This window comes from Myxocyprinus asiaticus, chromosome 39 (assembly GCF_019703515.2).
Source record: "Myxocyprinus asiaticus isolate MX2 ecotype Aquarium Trade chromosome 39, UBuf_Myxa_2, whole genome shotgun sequence".
Classification (NCBI taxonomy): domain Eukaryota; kingdom Metazoa; phylum Chordata; class Actinopteri; order Cypriniformes; family Catostomidae; genus Myxocyprinus; species Myxocyprinus asiaticus.
The window spans coordinates 9,835,354-9,854,512 of NC_059382.1; the positions used below are offsets into that span (position 1 = coordinate 9,835,354).

The following is a 19,159-nucleotide window of genomic DNA, read 5'->3' on the forward strand; positions in this document are numbered from 1 at the left end:
ACGGAGGAGAAAGAAAACCCTTACAGAAAAATCACATGTATTTCACATGTGCAAAAACACATGTGGAAAACATGGGAAATTCATGTGGTTTTTCTATAAGGGAAGGTGTTATTAGCTGAGGTAGGGCGACTTGGATTTGGATAGTTTTTATTTCAGATTTGAGCTTTGCCTATTAATTCTCCTGTTCTTGGAATGTTTCTAGAAATATCTCAGAAGGTACTATGGAATGCCAGCTGGTCTCCGGGGAGAAGGAAAGCCGTCGGAGAAGATACGAGAGATGCCAGAGGTTTTTTTTTAGGTTGGAAGTGACAGGTAAGCTGGATGGCAACATGGAAATGCCACACTGTGGGGTTCCAGATGTGGCTGAATATAATCTCTTTCCCAGAGACCTCAAATAGAAAACAATAAATGTGACTTTCAGGTTTGTATTTGTTGTTGAAACCTTGGGATTAAAAAGATATGTGAAAAGAGGCATGTCAAGTTTTTTCTTATTTAAAAAAAAAAATTAAAAAAATGTAATATTTAATAAAAATACCTTAAATAAAATATTGATAGTTACCTAAAGCGGTGAAAGGTAGTTTTCATTCAGTTTTATCTTTATCTGTAAATTTATATATTTTAATTAGATTTCTTGTAGTTCTGTATTTTTATATCACACATGAACAATTCTTGGAAGTATATTACGCTATTTTATAGGGCCTCTAAACTGTACAATCTTCTAATTCTTCTATACTCTCTTTAAATCAGTGTAGTATCCATTTGAAGTTAAAAAAAAAAAACAACTAAGTACAAACAACCTTTAAGCCTACTCATTTGGTTTGGATATGTGCTACCAGGATGGTGTGCCCATTAAAATACAATAAGTCCAGCTCTTAATGCCATGATCATTTATTTTCTTGTCAGCAGCATTGGAATCAAGCCATAGAGTTGTATTGTATATAGAATAATCAATAAGAAACAGTGAAACACCAGTACAACAATATCAATTGAATACAAAATGCATTAATAATTATAAACAGTAAACATCATGAAAAATACATCCCACTTCCCATGAAGTGTAAATTATAAGACATCCAAATAGTATAAAGTATAATAAAGATCACTGATACGACAGCTTACCAAAAAGAATGACATTATAATCTAAATACTATAAACAGTACCCACTGATAGACTGCATGAATGAAAACTCACACATAGCATTTCAGAATTGCATATGAACTAGTTTAGGAAATAATAGCATCAATAAACTATGGATAAACAAAAACATAGAAAACTAAAAGTAATGAATTTACAAAGTCAAGCATGCAACAACTCCATAGGAAATCTCTCATGAAGGAAGGGATGAGAGGAGAATCTCCTTCAGCAAACATGCTGCTCACATGCACACACTAAACTTGGAGTTAATTAATTATTTGCTACAGCTGGTAGGACCTGGTTCCTCCTCACAAGACACATTACGTCATCTCAGGTGAGATTTCTCAACACATGCCTTTTACCAACATAACTCAACAAATCACTTCCAGCCAAAAGCAGCTCCGTAAGAAATCTTTATACATACATTTATATTTCACATGTATTTTCAATGCATTTTTAAAGAAATCTTAATATAAATGTCTGGAGTGATGTGACTCCACTGCGGTTTAAGAAACTTTATGAGGAAAATGTGGATATCATAATCAGCTTGGAACAAAAGGTACCACCATTTTCACTGCTGATTAAACAGTGTGATTGTGGGAATAAAAGAAAGAATACTTAACTTTAATATTTCAACATTCTTTTTGTCTTTGTGATTGATAGAACATGGAGACTCCAGCCCATTTAATGGACCTGAGGGGCTTCCTGCCCAAGCTTATCTGCCAGGACACAACATTGGTGGAGACATACACTTTGATGAGGATGAAACATGGACCATAGACAATCATGGTAAATCCTACAGATACATAAGTGACAACACCTGATGGAATTGTGTGCATTAGAACAACATAAATCTGTTTTTTAAACTAATAATTTAAATTGTGTTCTTTGCAGCATATAATCTCTTCTTGGTTACTGCCAGTGAATTTGGTCATGCTCTTCGTATGGCCCATTCCTCTGTTGCACCCAATGTATTCTTATGCCCAATGTTACCCTCTATCTGAAGAGGACATTAAAGGAATCCAGTCTCTTTAATTATTATTATTATTTTTTTAATTTATCTTATTTATCACACTTGCATATATATTGTGAAATTCTTTTTTTCACATATCCCAGCTAAGCTAGGGTCAGAGTGCAGGGTCAGCCATGATACAGTGCCCCTGGAGCAGATAGGGCCAAGGGCCCAACAGTGGCATCTTGGCAGTGCTGGGGCTTGAACCCCCAACCTTCTGATCAATAACCCAGAGCCTTAACCACTGAGCCAGCACTGCCCCTTATGGGGAGTTATATTTAATACTGCCTGATTTACTAAATATCTTAGATCATTCAAAATATTATACTGATTCTAATTTGCTTTTGGTTCAATCATAGGTCCAAACCCCAACCACAGAAAAGTCAAGCCCAAACCTGAGGCTCCAAACAAGTGTGACCCCGAACTGAGCTTTGATGCTGGCACTCATCTTTGTATAGTTGCCCATCAAGGCATTTAAAGAATAAAATGAAAATGTGTGTGTGTGTGTGTGTGTGTGGGATAGATAGATATATGGATAGATAATGTCGTGGAATACTGAAGTCTCTTTTCCCTTTCAGTAAGAAAACTCTCGAAGTCAGGAGTTCCAAAGATTAGAGTTTATTGAGCAAAACAACAAACCCGAGAAGGCCAGCTGTCCATCTGATTTTCTCGGTCCAGACTCTCAGTTTTTACACAGTTTGTTATCTTGAATTACCTCATATACACACCCCTCTTATTATTTCTTTTATAGTCAATGGGTGCTGTCTGCCACCATTATTTCACAGACTCTCTGATTTCTTTTTAATGGTGGAAATCTGGCTTTTAGTCCATTTTTTAAAAAAAATAACCTTTAAAATTCATTTATTATGAAAGTATACCTTTTTAGTAAATAGAATATAACAGTTTAAGCATAATACAGTAACTTTGACCATTGGTTGTGGTAATCTTTAACTATTGGCTGTGTTTCTCAGTACCTTAGGAATGCATTGTACCACTGTGTTTGCATACAGCTGAGTGCACCGTATGTTTCTCACAGCATAAGCACTTAGGCCTCATATTCTCTTTCCTGGATCACATAATGCCCAGGCTATTCTACATAAGTACTTTTTCTTTGTTTGATATATAAAAATACACTATAATATAGAAAAATATACTATAATAGATAGATAGATAGATGCAACATATACAAAAATGGCCAAAATAATAAGAATGTGTAGGCTATGTAATAAATAACAGTAATAATACTGCATATGTATGATTTTGCATTGTAATTACACCACAATATCAGTGGAGGGTGGTCTGCCATGACTAAATATCACATGAAGCATACAGAATCCATTTGTGCCTTTATGGTCCTGGGCCGTATGGACACATGTTTGGTTTTTCTTTTCCCAGCATCTGTCCATGTTGCTGGTACAGCACATCTATGTAACTAGATTAAAAGCTTTTGACAGTGAGTTGAGTGACACTGCAAACATTCTCAAAAGCTGAACTGAATTGCAGTTTTTCTCAATCGCTTTTGCTCAATTCACGAATGAGAGTTATTATTTTTTAAACAATAAGTTCTCTGAACAGTTAGTTTCTTGTTCACACCAGATTTGAATTTCTTATTCAGCAAACTGCATGTGTTTTGGCACATGTGTGCAAAAGAGTAAGTACAACTGTCTACAATTTGCACAATAACTAAATGCACATGGCTTGCTCACAACTTCTAAACATTCTTTCATCGTGTGAGCCATCACATGCCAAATTATCTATTAAATTATCAAAATCTGTCAGACATACATGTATATTCCATAAATATCTATGACATGGAATGTTTGCGATGTCTGTTAAATCTCTGGCCAGACCAACAAGAGTGACAGGATGCCCACCAAGAAGATGGGAACTTGTAGTGTTACGTACTGTGAGGAGGTACAATTTATTGTTTTTTACAGAACTTCTGCAGGTTTTTTCATTGTTGCTGTTTTTTTTTTTTTTTTTGCATGGATGTCATTTTGTGGCCATTTTCTGTTCACTATATGACTTTACATGTAAGAAATGTGTAAAAATGGACATGCAAGTGTGAATTTTCTGTTGACATGTAACACATTGCAACAAAAATAAATGTACTGTATACATACAAATGTGCATATCCTTTTTCTGTGTACTACAGTATTGTACAGTATTGACTTTTCCCAGAAAACTTTTACCTACTGTTGAAATCGGTATCTAAAAAGCACAGTGTGATACACAATAGCATTCAGCTAGACAAAACTGACAGCTGACAATTCTTGTATAGTACAGTAAGCAGTCAGTGTCAACAAAAATGAAATTTGTATATAACAAACATTTCCAGGGTTGACTACCATGGTGAAAAAACATCGAAATATTTTGACCAGTACGGCTCACACGATGACAAAAAAAAACTTTCCATTTTGGTGGCATTGGCCAATTTACTGACACAATAACTAGGTTTTGAAGCATGAATTAAATGTTTTGGGTGAGTTACATTTTGCAGACATGCAGTAGAGTTGTGACGTCCCATAAAACAGTTGTGAAAATTGCACTAACAGTTTAGAGAATGTTAAGACTGTTTCAAAAAATTAGCCAAAGTGATTGAGAAAAACTGTAATCCCGCCACTCATGGCCCTTGGCTGCCCCCAGTGTTTATAGGGGATTTAAGTTAAAACCCATATGCTACCACTACTGTAAGTGTGTACATATGTGCCTGGCAGATGTATCCTGCTGTTTGGTTTAACAAGGGGCAGGAGTTTTTGAGGCAACTCAGTCCTTTGATGGTCACTTTGGTGGTTATCAAAAAATGACTGATCAAGCTGAATTTGAGAAGTTGCTGTCTTGCTAAATGTGCAATTGTATATTATTGATCAGTGAATGGCATGAAATTAGCATAGCGCAATGCAACTTTGTTATTAAAAAAGTTATAAGCAAAGTAAAGTGTAAAAAAAAAAAAATTAATTAAAAAAAAATAAAAATACAATATCATCTTTCAGTATCATGTGCTCTGAACAATAAAGGTTATATAAAAATGAACCCCAGAAAGCTGTTCAATCCTAGATTTATGAAATAAATCACTCTAAAAGCAGTTACGGTTTTGATCCGGTAATTTACCAGCAGTCTCCACGTTATTTTTCATAGGAGGATCTGAAGAATCCACTTCCTTACGTGTTTTCACTTTGTGAAATTTGTATTGGTCATTCTTCACAACAAAATATGGTTTAGCCAATAATTTAAGTCACACACTTTCTTGTAAAAAGTTTCCACTGTGTAGACTAAATTCCACATTTATTCACAGAAGAGGATGTGGTAACTGACACACTTTGTGGCGAAATCAGAAGAGTAGGTTGTGTTTTCACTTATAGTTCAAGGGAAATCTGTTAATATAATTATTTGCTGTTCGTGACACACTGAGACATGTACATTTATAGACATAATCATTTTATTAAATTAATCTTATTTAATTATTTATTTTCAGTTTTTGACACGGGAAATTACAATCGGACTTTTATTTTGAAATCTTTAACTTCCTGATTTGGTTATGCGTCAGGTCTGTTGTGTTCACACTGATGGTTCGCTGTATTCAAACAACACTTTATCAGATATGTCAATGGTAAAGACAGTTTACTAACCAGAACATTTTTCACACGTGTTCTTCACAAGTCAGGTAAATATTTTGCTCACAATTTACACAATTTGGGAAAGTCATTCACTGGCGCTTAAACCTCACGCTTTCTCTAAAATGTGACTGTATAGTTGTACATAGTACTTTATAATGATGGTTGGAAACGATGGCTGTTAAATGCTGTTTTATTAGTAATCTGTCATCATTAACTTTAAAGGTGATCTGATTTGTCCATAATAGAGAAATCTGTGTCCCTTTTATCTGTCTAAATACATCTTTTATGTCTAATATAAATTGTTCTGTGTATACATTTATTTAATATAATAGTTTAACAATCTATAAGTGTTGTTAAATGTTTAAGTGATTTTTTTGTTTGTTCGTTTTGTTTAACTCACTGTGTGGTTTTTGTGATTATTTAGATGCCCAATGTCAAAGGCAAGGAGTCTACTTCTCCACCTGATGGTGGAAATGTAGAGGAACACTATGAAAACATACCTCTGACTTCCTCTCATGGTTTCACAGAGACATCAGTGGTAAATACTTCATCCAATCAGACACTGATTGGTTCTGATGACAAAAAAAGCCACGCTACACTTTTACCTGATGGAAGTCCTTTTAAGACAGAATGGGATAAGATAGACAAAGAAATGAATGGCGGACAACTGGATCCTTCAAAACGTAATGTGATTGAAGAAGTTACTAACATATGTTCCAGAGAAGGAACAAGCCAAATAGACAGAGAACGTGCCATTAAAGAGTTGGGTATCACTAGTACTTCATTTATTGGGCCTGCATGTCGTCCTGAGCCATCCATTGAACAGGAACTTTGTGACTTTTACAAAGAGCTTGAGGAAGCAGACAGCAGTGACAAGGTTGATGGAGATACCACCAATGAGCAGTGTCACCATCTATCCTACAATCCAAAAAGCGACCCACCAAACAGGAAAGATATTCCAGCTGATGTAACTGATCACAGCAGAGCCTACAGACCTTACCCAGATCCACATGAACGCAGTGGACATCAGTGGAAATACGAAGATCCAAAGAGATGGAGACCTCGCCCACAGTATGGTACGGATGGTTTTGGCCGAGGGGGGCACTTTCAGAATTGGTATCCACCTCCCCCATGGATTCCTCATGGCCCTCCAGACTCAAGGTCCCAGTACTTCACTCCTCCAGGTCCCATTTATCCTCCAGACCTTAGACCTCAGCACCCTGGAGGTCCCATGTATCCTCCAGAGATTAGACCTCAGCACAGCTTTTACAGTCAAACTAACAACAGCACCAGGGCCCCGTGGGAAGAGCCACAGTTGCCATCAAATGAATGGCATGGTTATGGAAGGGCTTTCTCGTCACATGGTTATCCTGGATTCTTTGGAGAATATGAAACACCATCAAACTGGCAGCGGCAAAACCCTGAGCAACAGTATAATTATGAAGAAGGACAAAATGAGCATTATAATAACAATAGTTTAGTTCTCATATTGTTGAGGGGGGTCCCAGGGTCTGGAAAATCCACTCTGGCTAGGTGAGTTGTTAGTAAAACCATAAAGAATACTAAACATGCAAAGGAAAAGACCTTGTTGGTACAGAGCTCCGTAGAGGACAGGGAGGGAATTTGTTTTCTGAAATATTTTTGAATTATTTTGGGTTCTCTCACTTTATCCAGTGATAAAGTTAAAAAATTCGAAAATTTCGAAAATTAACCGTGGTTTTACTACAGTAACCATTGTTGAACTATGGTATTTGTAGTAAAATCATAGTAACAAACATTTTTTACCATGGTTTTACACCAGTAACCATATTTTAGTAAAACAATATCTCTGAAAAAAAGTTTTGAATTTACATGATTTAATCATGTACATCTGTTCCACATGAATCAGTTAAGATACAACAACATATTTTTTTCTTCTTGGTTTAGTTAATTGTTTGTCAGAAAACATAATTTGTTTACATAAATTCAACATAATGGAATCAAGTTATTTTTAAATTACCCAGTTAAGTAGCCTCAAATTGATTTTATGTGTCACTAACCTGATTCATTGCTTTAGTTTTACATAAAAGTTTTGTCACATTACTGATTTATTTATTACATAATATATTATAAAGTTCTGCTAGTTAGCTAACTTAAAGCTAGCAATAGCATACATTGGCATGTTAAATGATAAGTAGTAATTGCTCCTTGGTTAAATCAAAATACAGCATGTTCTTTGTATACCCATCCTCAACCTAAGCAAAAGTGCCGCACTCCACCCTGCATAACAGAATCAGTTCTAAATCCCAATATAACAGAACAGACACTTAATTAATCTTGCTCAAAAATACATAAAATAACACTTAATTTCAAAATTTTTACTCTTTGCATCAAATCCCATGCAAAACATGCTGGGAACTACAAATCCCCTGCATAGTTTGTTATATCAAGAAAAAATATTCATGTAGGTCCAACACAAATTAATTAAGTAAACTTCCATCTAAAACATTTAAGTATATTAAATGCAATGAAATTAAGTTGTGACAAAATGTTCAAGAATTATGTTGCAGTAGCTCATTTTAATTAAGTAAATTTAGAAAGCAGCAAAAATATTTTTTGTGCTGTTGAAATCGTCATTTTTATTTGTATAGCGCTTTTCACAACACACATCATTTCAAAGCAGCTTTACAGAAAATCATGCATTAACAGAAAATGAAACTGTAATATCTATAATGTCTTAGAGTCATCACTGTGTAGTTTGATAAAATGCAATTGTGTTTAAAAATAAGTAATTAAATAATAATTGTATTTAGAAACCCAGTGAGCATGCCGAAGGTGACTGTGAACATACTTGATTGGTTCACATTCACCCTACATAATTTAATCTAGTAGAGTGCACATTTTAGAGAACTAAATTATTTGAAAGCAAAGAAAACAAGTTTAGAAGAGAAACACAAGTTTGTTGTGTAGATCACAAATATTATGATTTAGTAATTCGGACAACCTGCATTAATTTTCCTTTTTTTTTTTTTCTTATAATGTAAGAAAACCAAATTATAATAAAAATCATAATCATTCTGAAAAAAATAAAATAAAATGTTTTACAATTTTACTTTAATAAAACTTTAATTTGTAGCACAAGTATGATTTTTAAAACCATGGTTTAAAAAAACAAAACTTGCTAATATGAAAAATTACCATGGTTTCACTGTATTAAAATGGCAGTAACCATGACTGTAGTAACCATACAAAAAAAAAAAAAAAAAAAAATGATACATTTACCACAAATTAAAACTAACCATGTTTTTGGCAGTATGATTATGATTATTATTCTTGCATAGTTTTGATTTTCCTTTATTACTATGGTTGTACCACGAATACTATAGTTGAACTACAGTTACTGTTGTAAAACCATGGTACATTTTGGTATGGGATGAATAAAGCTATTGCCAGTGAACCCAAAATAATTGCAAGGGAATGCAAAACTTTTTCTAAAGGAATGCAAAATTATTTTAGAAAATAAATTCTCTCCCTGTCCCCTTAGGGGCTCTGTACATTGGAGTTCCCTTATTACTCTGTACACTTGACATTGCATGCTAACGCATATGGGACTGCCCTTCCACACAACCTAGTTGAAACCTCTCTACAATAATGCCAATATCCTAATATTGGCTATGGTGTTTGAGCCCCGCCTTTTTTGGCGTGAAGCTGTCCGCTATAAAAGCAGGTGCGCAAACACCATTCCTCAGAATTTTCTTCCTTCAAGACAGCGATTCATCTCTCGTCTAGAAGCCCTCTACTGCTTCGCCATCGACTACACGAGTCAGCGGGCAGAATCTTCACGGCAACGAGAAGACTCTCCGCTCCCCTGCAGTGTTCAGCATGAGAGCTGCATTCTCCATCTGGGCCGCGCCCAAGCAGAGTCAGCTCTCATGGAGACAGACTGCCCTCATTGTGAGGGCATGAGTCTCAAGACACTGTGCTCGCGAATCGCCCGCATTCTGAGGGACGATTCAGCCTCCCGCGCCCTCCCAACTGCCCCTTCTGTGATACCTGAGGGATCACACGAGGAGGCACAGTGGGGCTGCGAGGTTGAGCAGGGTGGATTTGAGGAGGACCTCGTGCCGGCACATGCCCGCGAGCCCCTCAATCTCCATGCAATGCATATATGCCGATACATTATGTGCGTGACGAGCTCCGGCCCTCCGCAGGAGTGCACAGCCTCGTCTCGTTCGGCGGTTCTGATGCTGGGGATGATGACGTCATGTCTCTCTCTGCATCAGACGAGTGCTCAGTGGATGATGCTACCTCCCCTCCCCCCAGCGAGGGCGAGGAGCATGTATGCGCCACTGACAAGGAGATGCTTCGCGTCCTTCAAGGGCGGTCAAAGAGCTCGATATCGAGTGCTCTCCTCCAGAGGAACCTACACAATCTCGCCTTGATGAATGGTTCCTGCAGTCCGGACGCCGTCAAGCGACTGCGTCTCGTAGATCTGCCCCGTTCTTCCCTGAAGTTCATAACGAACTGTCAAAATCCTGGTGCGCCCTGTTCAGCTCGCCCACGCAGCGATTACATCCTCTCCAATGTGGATAACAGGGAAGAAAACGGTTATGCCCAACTACCCCCCTGAAGGAGGTAGCAGCACATCTGTGCCCGGCGAGTAGCAAGGTGTGGAACTCGCGCCCCGTTCATCTTTCTAAGCCATGTTGACTAACGTCCGCCCTGGTGGCGGGCCAAACTGGTTCAGCACTCCATGTGATGACGGTGCTCCAAGTTTTCTAAGCTAAGCTCCTCAAACAAATGGACGAGCAAGGCTACAATCCAGAGACGTTCAAAGAGCTCCGCACTGCTAGGGACTTAGCCCTGCGAGCCACGAAAGTCACTGCACAGGCCATTGGCAAGTCAATGAGCAGTCTGGTGTTGTTGAATCATCATATCTGGCTGACCCTCACGGAAATGTGTGACGCAGGATAAGCTGCTCTGTTTGATGCTCCTGTGTCTCCAGCTGGTATTTTCGGAGGCTCTGTGAATAGAATTGCTGAGCGCTATGTCACGACTCGGCAACAATCACAGGCTATGAGACATTTTATGCCAAAACGGAGCAGTAATTCATCACAACTGGCCCATCTCTGTCCAGCGCCCGGCTAAAAACCCCACGCCTGCTGCCTCAGCACCGCCAAATGGCGCTGCCGAGCCACTGGTAAAGCCATGTTAGCCGTGGCCCAAACAAAGGCAGCCGCCTCACTGGAAGCCCTGCGCCGACGAGAAACACCCCCCCCCCACCCCGTGCAGCAAAGCGCTCTTGACACATAGTACTGTTCCCCTCTTCCCCACTGCTGTTTGTCGGGAAAGGAATGTTGTTGTCCAATATGTTGTTTTCTGTGTGTCTCATTAATCACATGCAATAAAGTTTGCACATTATGCACAACTGTTTCCCAAGGGTGAGTGGTGCATTATATCATGTATGAACATAAAAAGATTGCAAAAGGAGTACAGCGCTCGCACGAGATGCTCACACTTTTTCAGTAAGAGCTTTCCAACTCCAAAGCCCACACATTATGCACAACCACTTCCCAATGTAATGTAATGAATTACAAAGATTGAAAAAAGATTACAGCGCTTGTTGCACATGCATAAGATGCTCACACTTTTTCAATAAAGGGCTTTCCCACTTCAAAGCCTCACATTATGCGCAACCGCATCCCAATGGTGAATGTCACATTATATCATGTTATGAACATACCAAATTGCCCTCTGTCCCGTTCTGCAGACGTGTGGCGAGCTCTTACTGGCATTCCGACTGGGTGCCATAAAACGATCGAACATGGTTATACAGTCTAATTTGCATGACGGCTGCCCCGTTTCAACGGTGTTCTGTCTTCCGTCCGAAGACGCGCCAGTGTTACGAGACGAAATACAAAATCTTCTCGCAAAGAATGCAATAGAGGTTGTTTCATATGAATTAATAAGCCTGCTGTCCCACTGCGCAAATGCGTGGCAAGTCCTCACAGGTGTGTCAGAGCTGGTGCTTACAACAATCGAGCACAATCTGTGGTCTGACCACACGATATGCTGGTGTTGCGTGCACAGACTGCGACACACATAGCGGGATTTGCAGCCGTTAATTCCTCATTCTGGAGAAGGATGGCGGGCTTCGGCCCATTCTAGTTCTGAGACGCTTGAATCACGCACTAGTGACGCGCCCATTCGAAATGTTAACTCAGAAACAGATCTTATCGCACATCCATCCTCAGGACTGATTTGCATCAATAGATCTGAAGGACGTGTACTTCATGTACCAATTGCACCACATTACAGGCGGCTTTTTAGATTCGCATATGAGGGGACTGCGTATCGATTTAAAGTCCTTCATTTCAGTCTTTCTCTGGCTCCCCGCACGTTCACAAAATATATTCATGTTTTTAATTACCTCAGCGATTGGTTATTACTAGCCAATCAGAGGCACTACTGAGCAAACACAGAGACTTGCTGCTATGCCAAATGGAAAATCTGGTCTAATGTCAACTGGCGAAAAGCACACTTTTCCCCAGCCAGTAAATCTCCTTTTTAGGAGTTCATGCTTGCGCAACTCATGAATAAGCACGTACATACCATTCTTTGGTGTCTGTTTCAGTTCAAACTGAAAAAACATGACCACTGAAGTAATTTCATTTTCATGTGCATCACGGTAATTCGCCACTGTCTGGCTGCTCTAGCACCATGGACAGCGCCAGCCTTCTACCAACAAGGTGTTATGCCGGGTCAAGTTTTCAGAAAGAAAGTGCTGACCACAAATGCATCCACCACAGGTTGGGGTGCAGTGTGTAATGGACGCCTAGACACCTCTTTTTAGCTTTGAGAGCCTTTCATTCCGATATTGTGAATCACCACATTCTGATTCGTTTGGATAACACAATAGTAGTGCCGTATATATGTTGCCATGACACGCTGGCTCACGTATGACCGGCGAAATGCGAGTATGCGCTTCCCCCAGTGCGTCTCCTTCATTCTGTCCTCAGCAAAGTCCGAGCGGACATGGAAACTGTTTTGTTAATTGCACCAAAATGGCCCAATCAGCCATGGTTTAAGGAAATGATAGAGATGTTATACAGCTCGCCATGGGAAATACCGCTGAGGAGGGATCTCCTCTCTCAGGCAGGAGGCACAATCTGACATCCCCAGCCCAAGATGTGGAACCTGCATGTGTGGCCCCTTAATGGAGCGTGCTAAATGCACCAGAACTGACGCATTCAGTCATGAACACCATTTTACAGGCCAGAACACCATCCACAAGACGTGTCTATGTGCTAAAATGGAATGTGTTCATTGATTGGTGTCTTTCATATGGTAAAGACCCAGTAAACTGTCCCATACATGAAATTCTCATATTTCTTCAAGAGCAATTAGACGCAGGATGCTCAAAGTTTATGTGGCGACTATATCTGCGTATCATGCACCTGAAGCCGGCGCCATTATAGACAGGCTTTTAGGACTTTGGTCCTAAAAGCACTCGCAGGGCCCCCCTTCGAGCCTTTGGACTCTGTTGATTTGTGCATGCTCTCCATTAAGACTGCACTACTGCTGGCTCTGGCCTCAGTAAAATGGGTCGGTGACTTACATGCACTATCAATTGACAATTCATGTCTGGAGTTTGGCCCCGGGCTTTCAAAAACCACTGTCAAACCCAGAAAAGGCTACGTACCTAAGGTTCTAACCACGCCCTTCAGAGAGCAGATGGCTCACCTTCAAGCTTTCTTCCCTCCTCCATTTAATTCGGATGATGTACAATCCTTGAATTTGTTATGCCCTGTGCGGGCATTACACACATACGTTGAGTGCACCCGCCAGTTCATACTGTCTGATCAGCTCTTTGTGTGCTATAGAGGATGCATGAAAGGAATGTCCATCACCAAGCAAAGACTATCCCACTGGAACATTGATGCGATTGCCCTGGCTTACGAGTCGCAGGTAATATTTGCCCAATTGGTGTTAAAGCACACTCGCCTAGAGGGATGGCCTCCTCATGGGCATGGACGAATGGTGTGTCTTTACAAGACATATGTTTTGCAGCAGGATGGTCTTCTCAAAACACATTTGCAAGGTTTACAACCTAGACGTAATGTCTCTCTCTTCACAAGTCCTCTCTGTTTAGAGCACTTGCTATTTCGTTTGCCAAACAAATACTTATGCCCCTCTCCTTAAGTATGGGCTCCCCATCATTTTACACAACTGCCTACATTCAGACAGTTGTAATTTACCATAAAGTCACAAGCACTTTCATTATAAATAAACTCCCTTCCCGACTGGGTTTGTGAAGTGTTTAATTCATACTATATGACTGTATAGTATGAATATGGCCCAACATAAGGGTCACTCTCTTGCGGCATACTCATGTTGATCGCGGTCCCGCGGGACTGCTGCGTCATGTTTCCTCTCTGGAACGTTGTCGTGTAGTGCAGCGTGATGGGCTTCTGTTCCCCATATGAGTTAGCACACAATGTCAAGTGTACTGAGTCGTAAAGGAACGTCTCGGTTACATATGTAACCTCGGTTCCCAGAGACGAAGGGAACGAGACATTGTAAACGCTGGCCGCACTACAAGACTCAGAGTTCTTCTGAGGTGCAAGCGATGCGCTCCTCATCACTCAGGCAGAACATTCTGAGGAATGGTGTTTGCGCACCTGCTTTTATAGTGGACAGCTTCGCACCTGAATAGGTGGGGCTCAAACATCATAGCCAGTATTAGAATATTGCCGTTATTGTAGAGAGGTTTCAACTTGGTTATGTGGAAGGACACTCCCATATGCGTTAGCACGCAATGTCTTGTTCCCTTCGTCTCAGGGAACAGAGGTTACGTACATAACTGAGACATTGCTTCACCTGTCAATATGTATTATGTCATCAGAATTTAATGAGCAGTCTAGACTGTTAAATGTCTTCGCTGCTGGCAGTATTGATTTTTCAAACAGAGTTTTATTAACACTGAGTGAACAGCAGCAGATTGTTTTCCGTGTTTTTTATACTTTAGTTATGCAGAGAGTTTATCAAATATTTTTTTTTAATAATACACTGTATGATTTTCAGAGAACTCTTGTCCACTGGTCCTAATGGAATGATACTGAGTACAGATGACTACTTTTTCCAAGAGAACAGATATGTATTTGACCCTACTCTGCTTGGGGACGCGCATGACTGGAATCAGAAGAGAGGTAAGAAGCCTGCATTTACACCTCTTTATACGTGGAACACTGAGAATTTAAGTCTTTCACGTTTTCATCCATAAACTAAATGTTTTTTTTTTTTTATTATTATTATTAAATAATATTCAGGTATTCTGTTTGAAAAAATTATTTATGAAATTGTTTGGAAAATTTCAGGAATGGACAAATGTATTTGAGGGAAAAAAGCTAATTCATGCCACTTTGTAATTTCTTAGCTGAACGAGCGATGTTGGAGGGCCGCTCACCTATTATCATTGACAACACAAATGTTAAAGCTTGGGAAATGAAGCCTTATGTTGAAATGGTGAGTTGGTTCTTTAAGCAATGCTTGAGTCTGGAAAGTATTTTTGAAAAACGTTCCATGTGAGTTAAACGTAATGTAGCTCTAGGAAACTGTCTGAAACTTTTTCAGGAAGAAGTGATGTAGTGAGTTCTTCCATGTGTTCCATATTTAGAGATTTTGTATTACAAGTTTGTTTCCTGCTTTTAGTGTCCTGTAAGTCACTTTAAATTAAAACAAATGATTTTTTTTTTTTACACAGGCTTCAGAGCACAGATATAGAGTAGACTTCCTCGAGCCAGATACACACTGGAAATATGATCCTGCCCAGTTAGAAAAGTAAGTCTGTTAATATTTTTGGTTCTCATTTTACACAAGGAACATTCTGACTTTTATTATTCACTGAATTAATTTAATCAACAGGAGGAACAAGCATGGGGTTCCCCAAGAAACAATAGCAAAGATGCTGGATCGTTTCGAGCGGCCTATGAATGTTGACATAGTGATGAATTCTGTGGAGCCTCCCCATAAATGCAAAGGCAATTAACTGCGCTCTGAAGACATTGAACTGTTATTGTTTCTTTTACCATATTTTAGAATTGATTTTGAGTCTTTTTTTTATTTTTAAAAGCTTTCAGAAATGAATTCTTTTTTTTTAAGAGTATGTTAAAAACTCAGGGGCCTGGGTAGCTCGGTGAGCAAAGACGCTGACTACCACCCCTGGAGTTCGCGAGTTCGAATACCAGGGCATGCTGAGTGACTCCAGCCAGGTCTCCTAAGCAACCAAATTGGCCCGGTTGCTAGGGAGGGTAGAGTCACATGGGGTAACCTCCTCATGGCCGCTATAATGTGGTTCGCTCTCGGTGGGGCACGTGGTGAGTTGTGCGTGGATGGCGTGAAGCCTCCACATGCGCTATGTCTCCGCGGTAATGCGCTCAACAAGCCACGTGATAAGATGCGCGGGTTGATGGTCTCAGACGCAGAGGCAACTGAAATTTGTCCTCCGCCACCCGGATTGAGGTGAGTCACTCCGCCACCACGAGGACTTAAAGCGCATTGGGAATTGGGCATTCCAAATTGGGAAGAAAAAGGGAGAAAATACAAAAAAAATAAAAAAATAAAAAAAAATAAAAAATGTAAATATTTGTCAAAAACGTGAATATTTAACAACATCACTCTCTTTGGGGGTGTGACCAAATGTAAAAGTTTGAGAATTTGCCATTGAAAATCCCATATTGATTGACCTCTAATCTAAATATTGGTGTGTGTGCTCTAGTGTCCAGAGTGATATATTTTTAGCTTTTCTAGATACAGTTGTGCTCAAAAGTTTGCATACCCTGGCAGAAATTGTGAAATTTTGGCATTGATTTTGAAAATATGACTGATCATGCAAAAAAACTTTTATTTAAGGATAGTGATCATATGAAGCCATTTATTATCACATAGTTGTTTGGCTCCTTTTTAAATCATAATGATAACAGAAATCACCCAAATGGCCCTGATCAAAAGTTTACATAGCCTTGAATGTTTGGCTGTGTTACAGACACACAAGGTGACACACACAGGTTTAAATGGCAATTAAAGGTTAATTTCCCACACCTGTGGCTTTTTAAATTGCAATTAGTGCCTGTGTATAAATAGTCAATGAGTTTGTTAGCTCTCACGTGGATGCACTGAGCAGGCTAGATACTGAGCCATGGGGAGCAGAAAAGTATTGTCAAAAGACCTGCGTAACAAGGTAATGGAACTTTATAAAGATGGAAAAGGATATAAAAAGATATCCAAAGCCTTGAAAATGCCAGTCAGTACTGTTCAATCACTTATAAAGAAGTGGAAATCTGTGCTCAAGGGATCTCTTGATACCAAGCCAAGGTCAGGTAGACCAAGAAAGATTTCAGCCACAACTGCCAGAAGAATTGTTCAGGATACAAAGAAAAACCCACAGATAACCTCAGGAGAAATACAGGCTGCTCTGGAAAAAGACGGTGTGGTTGTTTCAAGAAGCACAATATGTCGATACTTGAACAAAAATGAGCTGCATGGTCGAGTTGCCAGAAAGAAGCCTTTACTGCCCCAATGCCACAATATGGCCGACAACACCTTGACACACCTCACAGCTTCTGGCACACAGTAATTTGGAGTGACGAGACCAAAATAGAGCTTTATGGTCACAACCATAAGCGCTATGTTTGGAGAGGGGTCAACAAGGCCTATAGTGAAAAGAATACCATCCCCACTGTGAAGCATGGTGGTGGCTCACTGATGTTTTGGAGGTGTGTGAGCTCTAAAGGCACGGGGAATCTTGTGAAAATTGATGGCAAGATGAATGCAGCATGTTATCAGAAAAGACTGGCAGACAATTTGCATTCTTCTGCATGAAAGCTGTGCATGGGATGCTCTTGGACTTTTCAGCACAACAGTGACCCTAAGCACAAGGCCAAGTTGACCCTCAAGTGGTTACAGCAGAAAAATGTGAAGGTTCTGGAGTGGCCATCACCGTCTCCTGACCTTAATATCATCGAGCCACTCTGGGGAGATCTCAAACGTGCGGTTCACGCAAGACGACCAAAGACTTTGCATGACCTGGAGACATTTTGCCAAGACGAATGGGCAGCTATACCACCTGCAAGAATTTGGGGCCTCATAGACAACTATTACAAAAAACTGCACGCTGTCATTGATGCTAAAGGGGGCAATACACAGTATTAAGAACTAAGGTTATGCAGACTTTTGATCAGGGGTCATTTAATTTTTTTCTTTGTTGCCATGTTTTGTTTTATGATTGTGCCATTCTGTTATAACCTACAGTTGAATATGAATCCCATAAGAAATAAAAGAAATGTGTTTTGCCTGCTCACTCATGTTTTCTTTAAAAATGGTACATATATTACCAATTCTCCAAGGGTATGCAGACTTTTGAGCACAACTGTATCACCACATTTAGAAGTAGGGACCATTGGTAAGATAAGACACATTCTGTGTGAAAAACTAAATGAAGCATAAAAACCGTAGTGGCCAATTGTACACTAGGAGCGTTCTGTGTATTTCTGAGCATTACCTACATTTTCAATAGACCAGCTCAATCTACTAGACACTGATCTAATCTCAGGGTTTACATTTTACAAATGTAATTTATCTGCTGGTGTTCTATATTGTCGACAGCTCATTTACTGAATTACAGGACCACATTTTTATTATCTGTTGATTGTTTTTGTAAATAAGTGCTGACTTGTTTTTATTACAATGAAAATAAAACCTTTTTGAAAAAATGCACATTGCATGCAACCATTTGATACTGTCCAATTGTGTATGAGGGAGTGGGTGGATTGATCCTAAAGTATCGACACTTCCAATACTGATGTTGTTTTTTTTTTTTTTTTGAGTGATTTTATTTATTTACCAAAAAAAGTAATGCGTATCATAAGCTTCAAACTGTAAAACAGATAACAGATATTACATATTTGAGTCCTTTTACTATAAATCTCTGCTTTCAATTTCCTAAAAGTTCTACTTTTGTTTTTAGTGATTCGCATCCTTCGTGCATGTTGCCACCTACTTGGCCGGGAGGAGAATTTACAGTAAAAAAGGACTTAAAGGTGCACTCCATAATTAATATTACTATCCATAATTACTTCTAAAGAAATAAATAGTAATTTTGAAACATAAGTATAAAATCATGACCACTATTGTGAGATGAAAAGTCTTATCAGTAACTTTATAAAAGCTCTTTTATTCTACATGGAGCAGGGGCGCCACGTAGGGGCTGCCATGTTGGAATCACATGACCAGATGAATACTACTCGCTTCATCTCAGTAACTGCCCTGTTATTGGACACTTTCACTCATGGATTGAATTAATCCAGGTTTACTGTGCATAGTGAATTTCTACAATGGCATTGGTAACTGAAAACTACTG

General features: G+C 39.3%; 1 protein-coding gene and 1 pseudogene across 1 annotated transcript; both read left to right on the plus strand.

Annotated features, from left to right (window-relative positions):
* The first annotated feature begins 221 nt into the window (after window positions 1–221).
* Window positions 222–4,258, plus strand: LOC127429641 (collagenase 3-like; annotated as a pseudogene).
* A 1,421-nt stretch (window positions 4,259–5,679) lies between these two features.
* LOC127430107 (NEDD4-binding protein 2-like 2) lies at window positions 5,680–18,509 on the plus strand. The gene is made up of 6 exons (XM_051679597.1): window positions 5,680–5,810; window positions 6,188–7,296; window positions 14,827–14,951; window positions 15,179–15,267; window positions 15,506–15,582; window positions 15,667–18,509. The coding sequence occupies exons 2-6, from the start codon at window positions 6,188–6,190 to the stop codon at window positions 15,788–15,790; spliced, it is 1,524 nt and encodes a 507-aa protein (XP_051535557.1). The 5' UTR covers window positions 5,680–5,810; the 3' UTR covers window positions 15,791–18,509.
* Window positions 18,510–19,159: the final 650 nt, after the last annotated feature.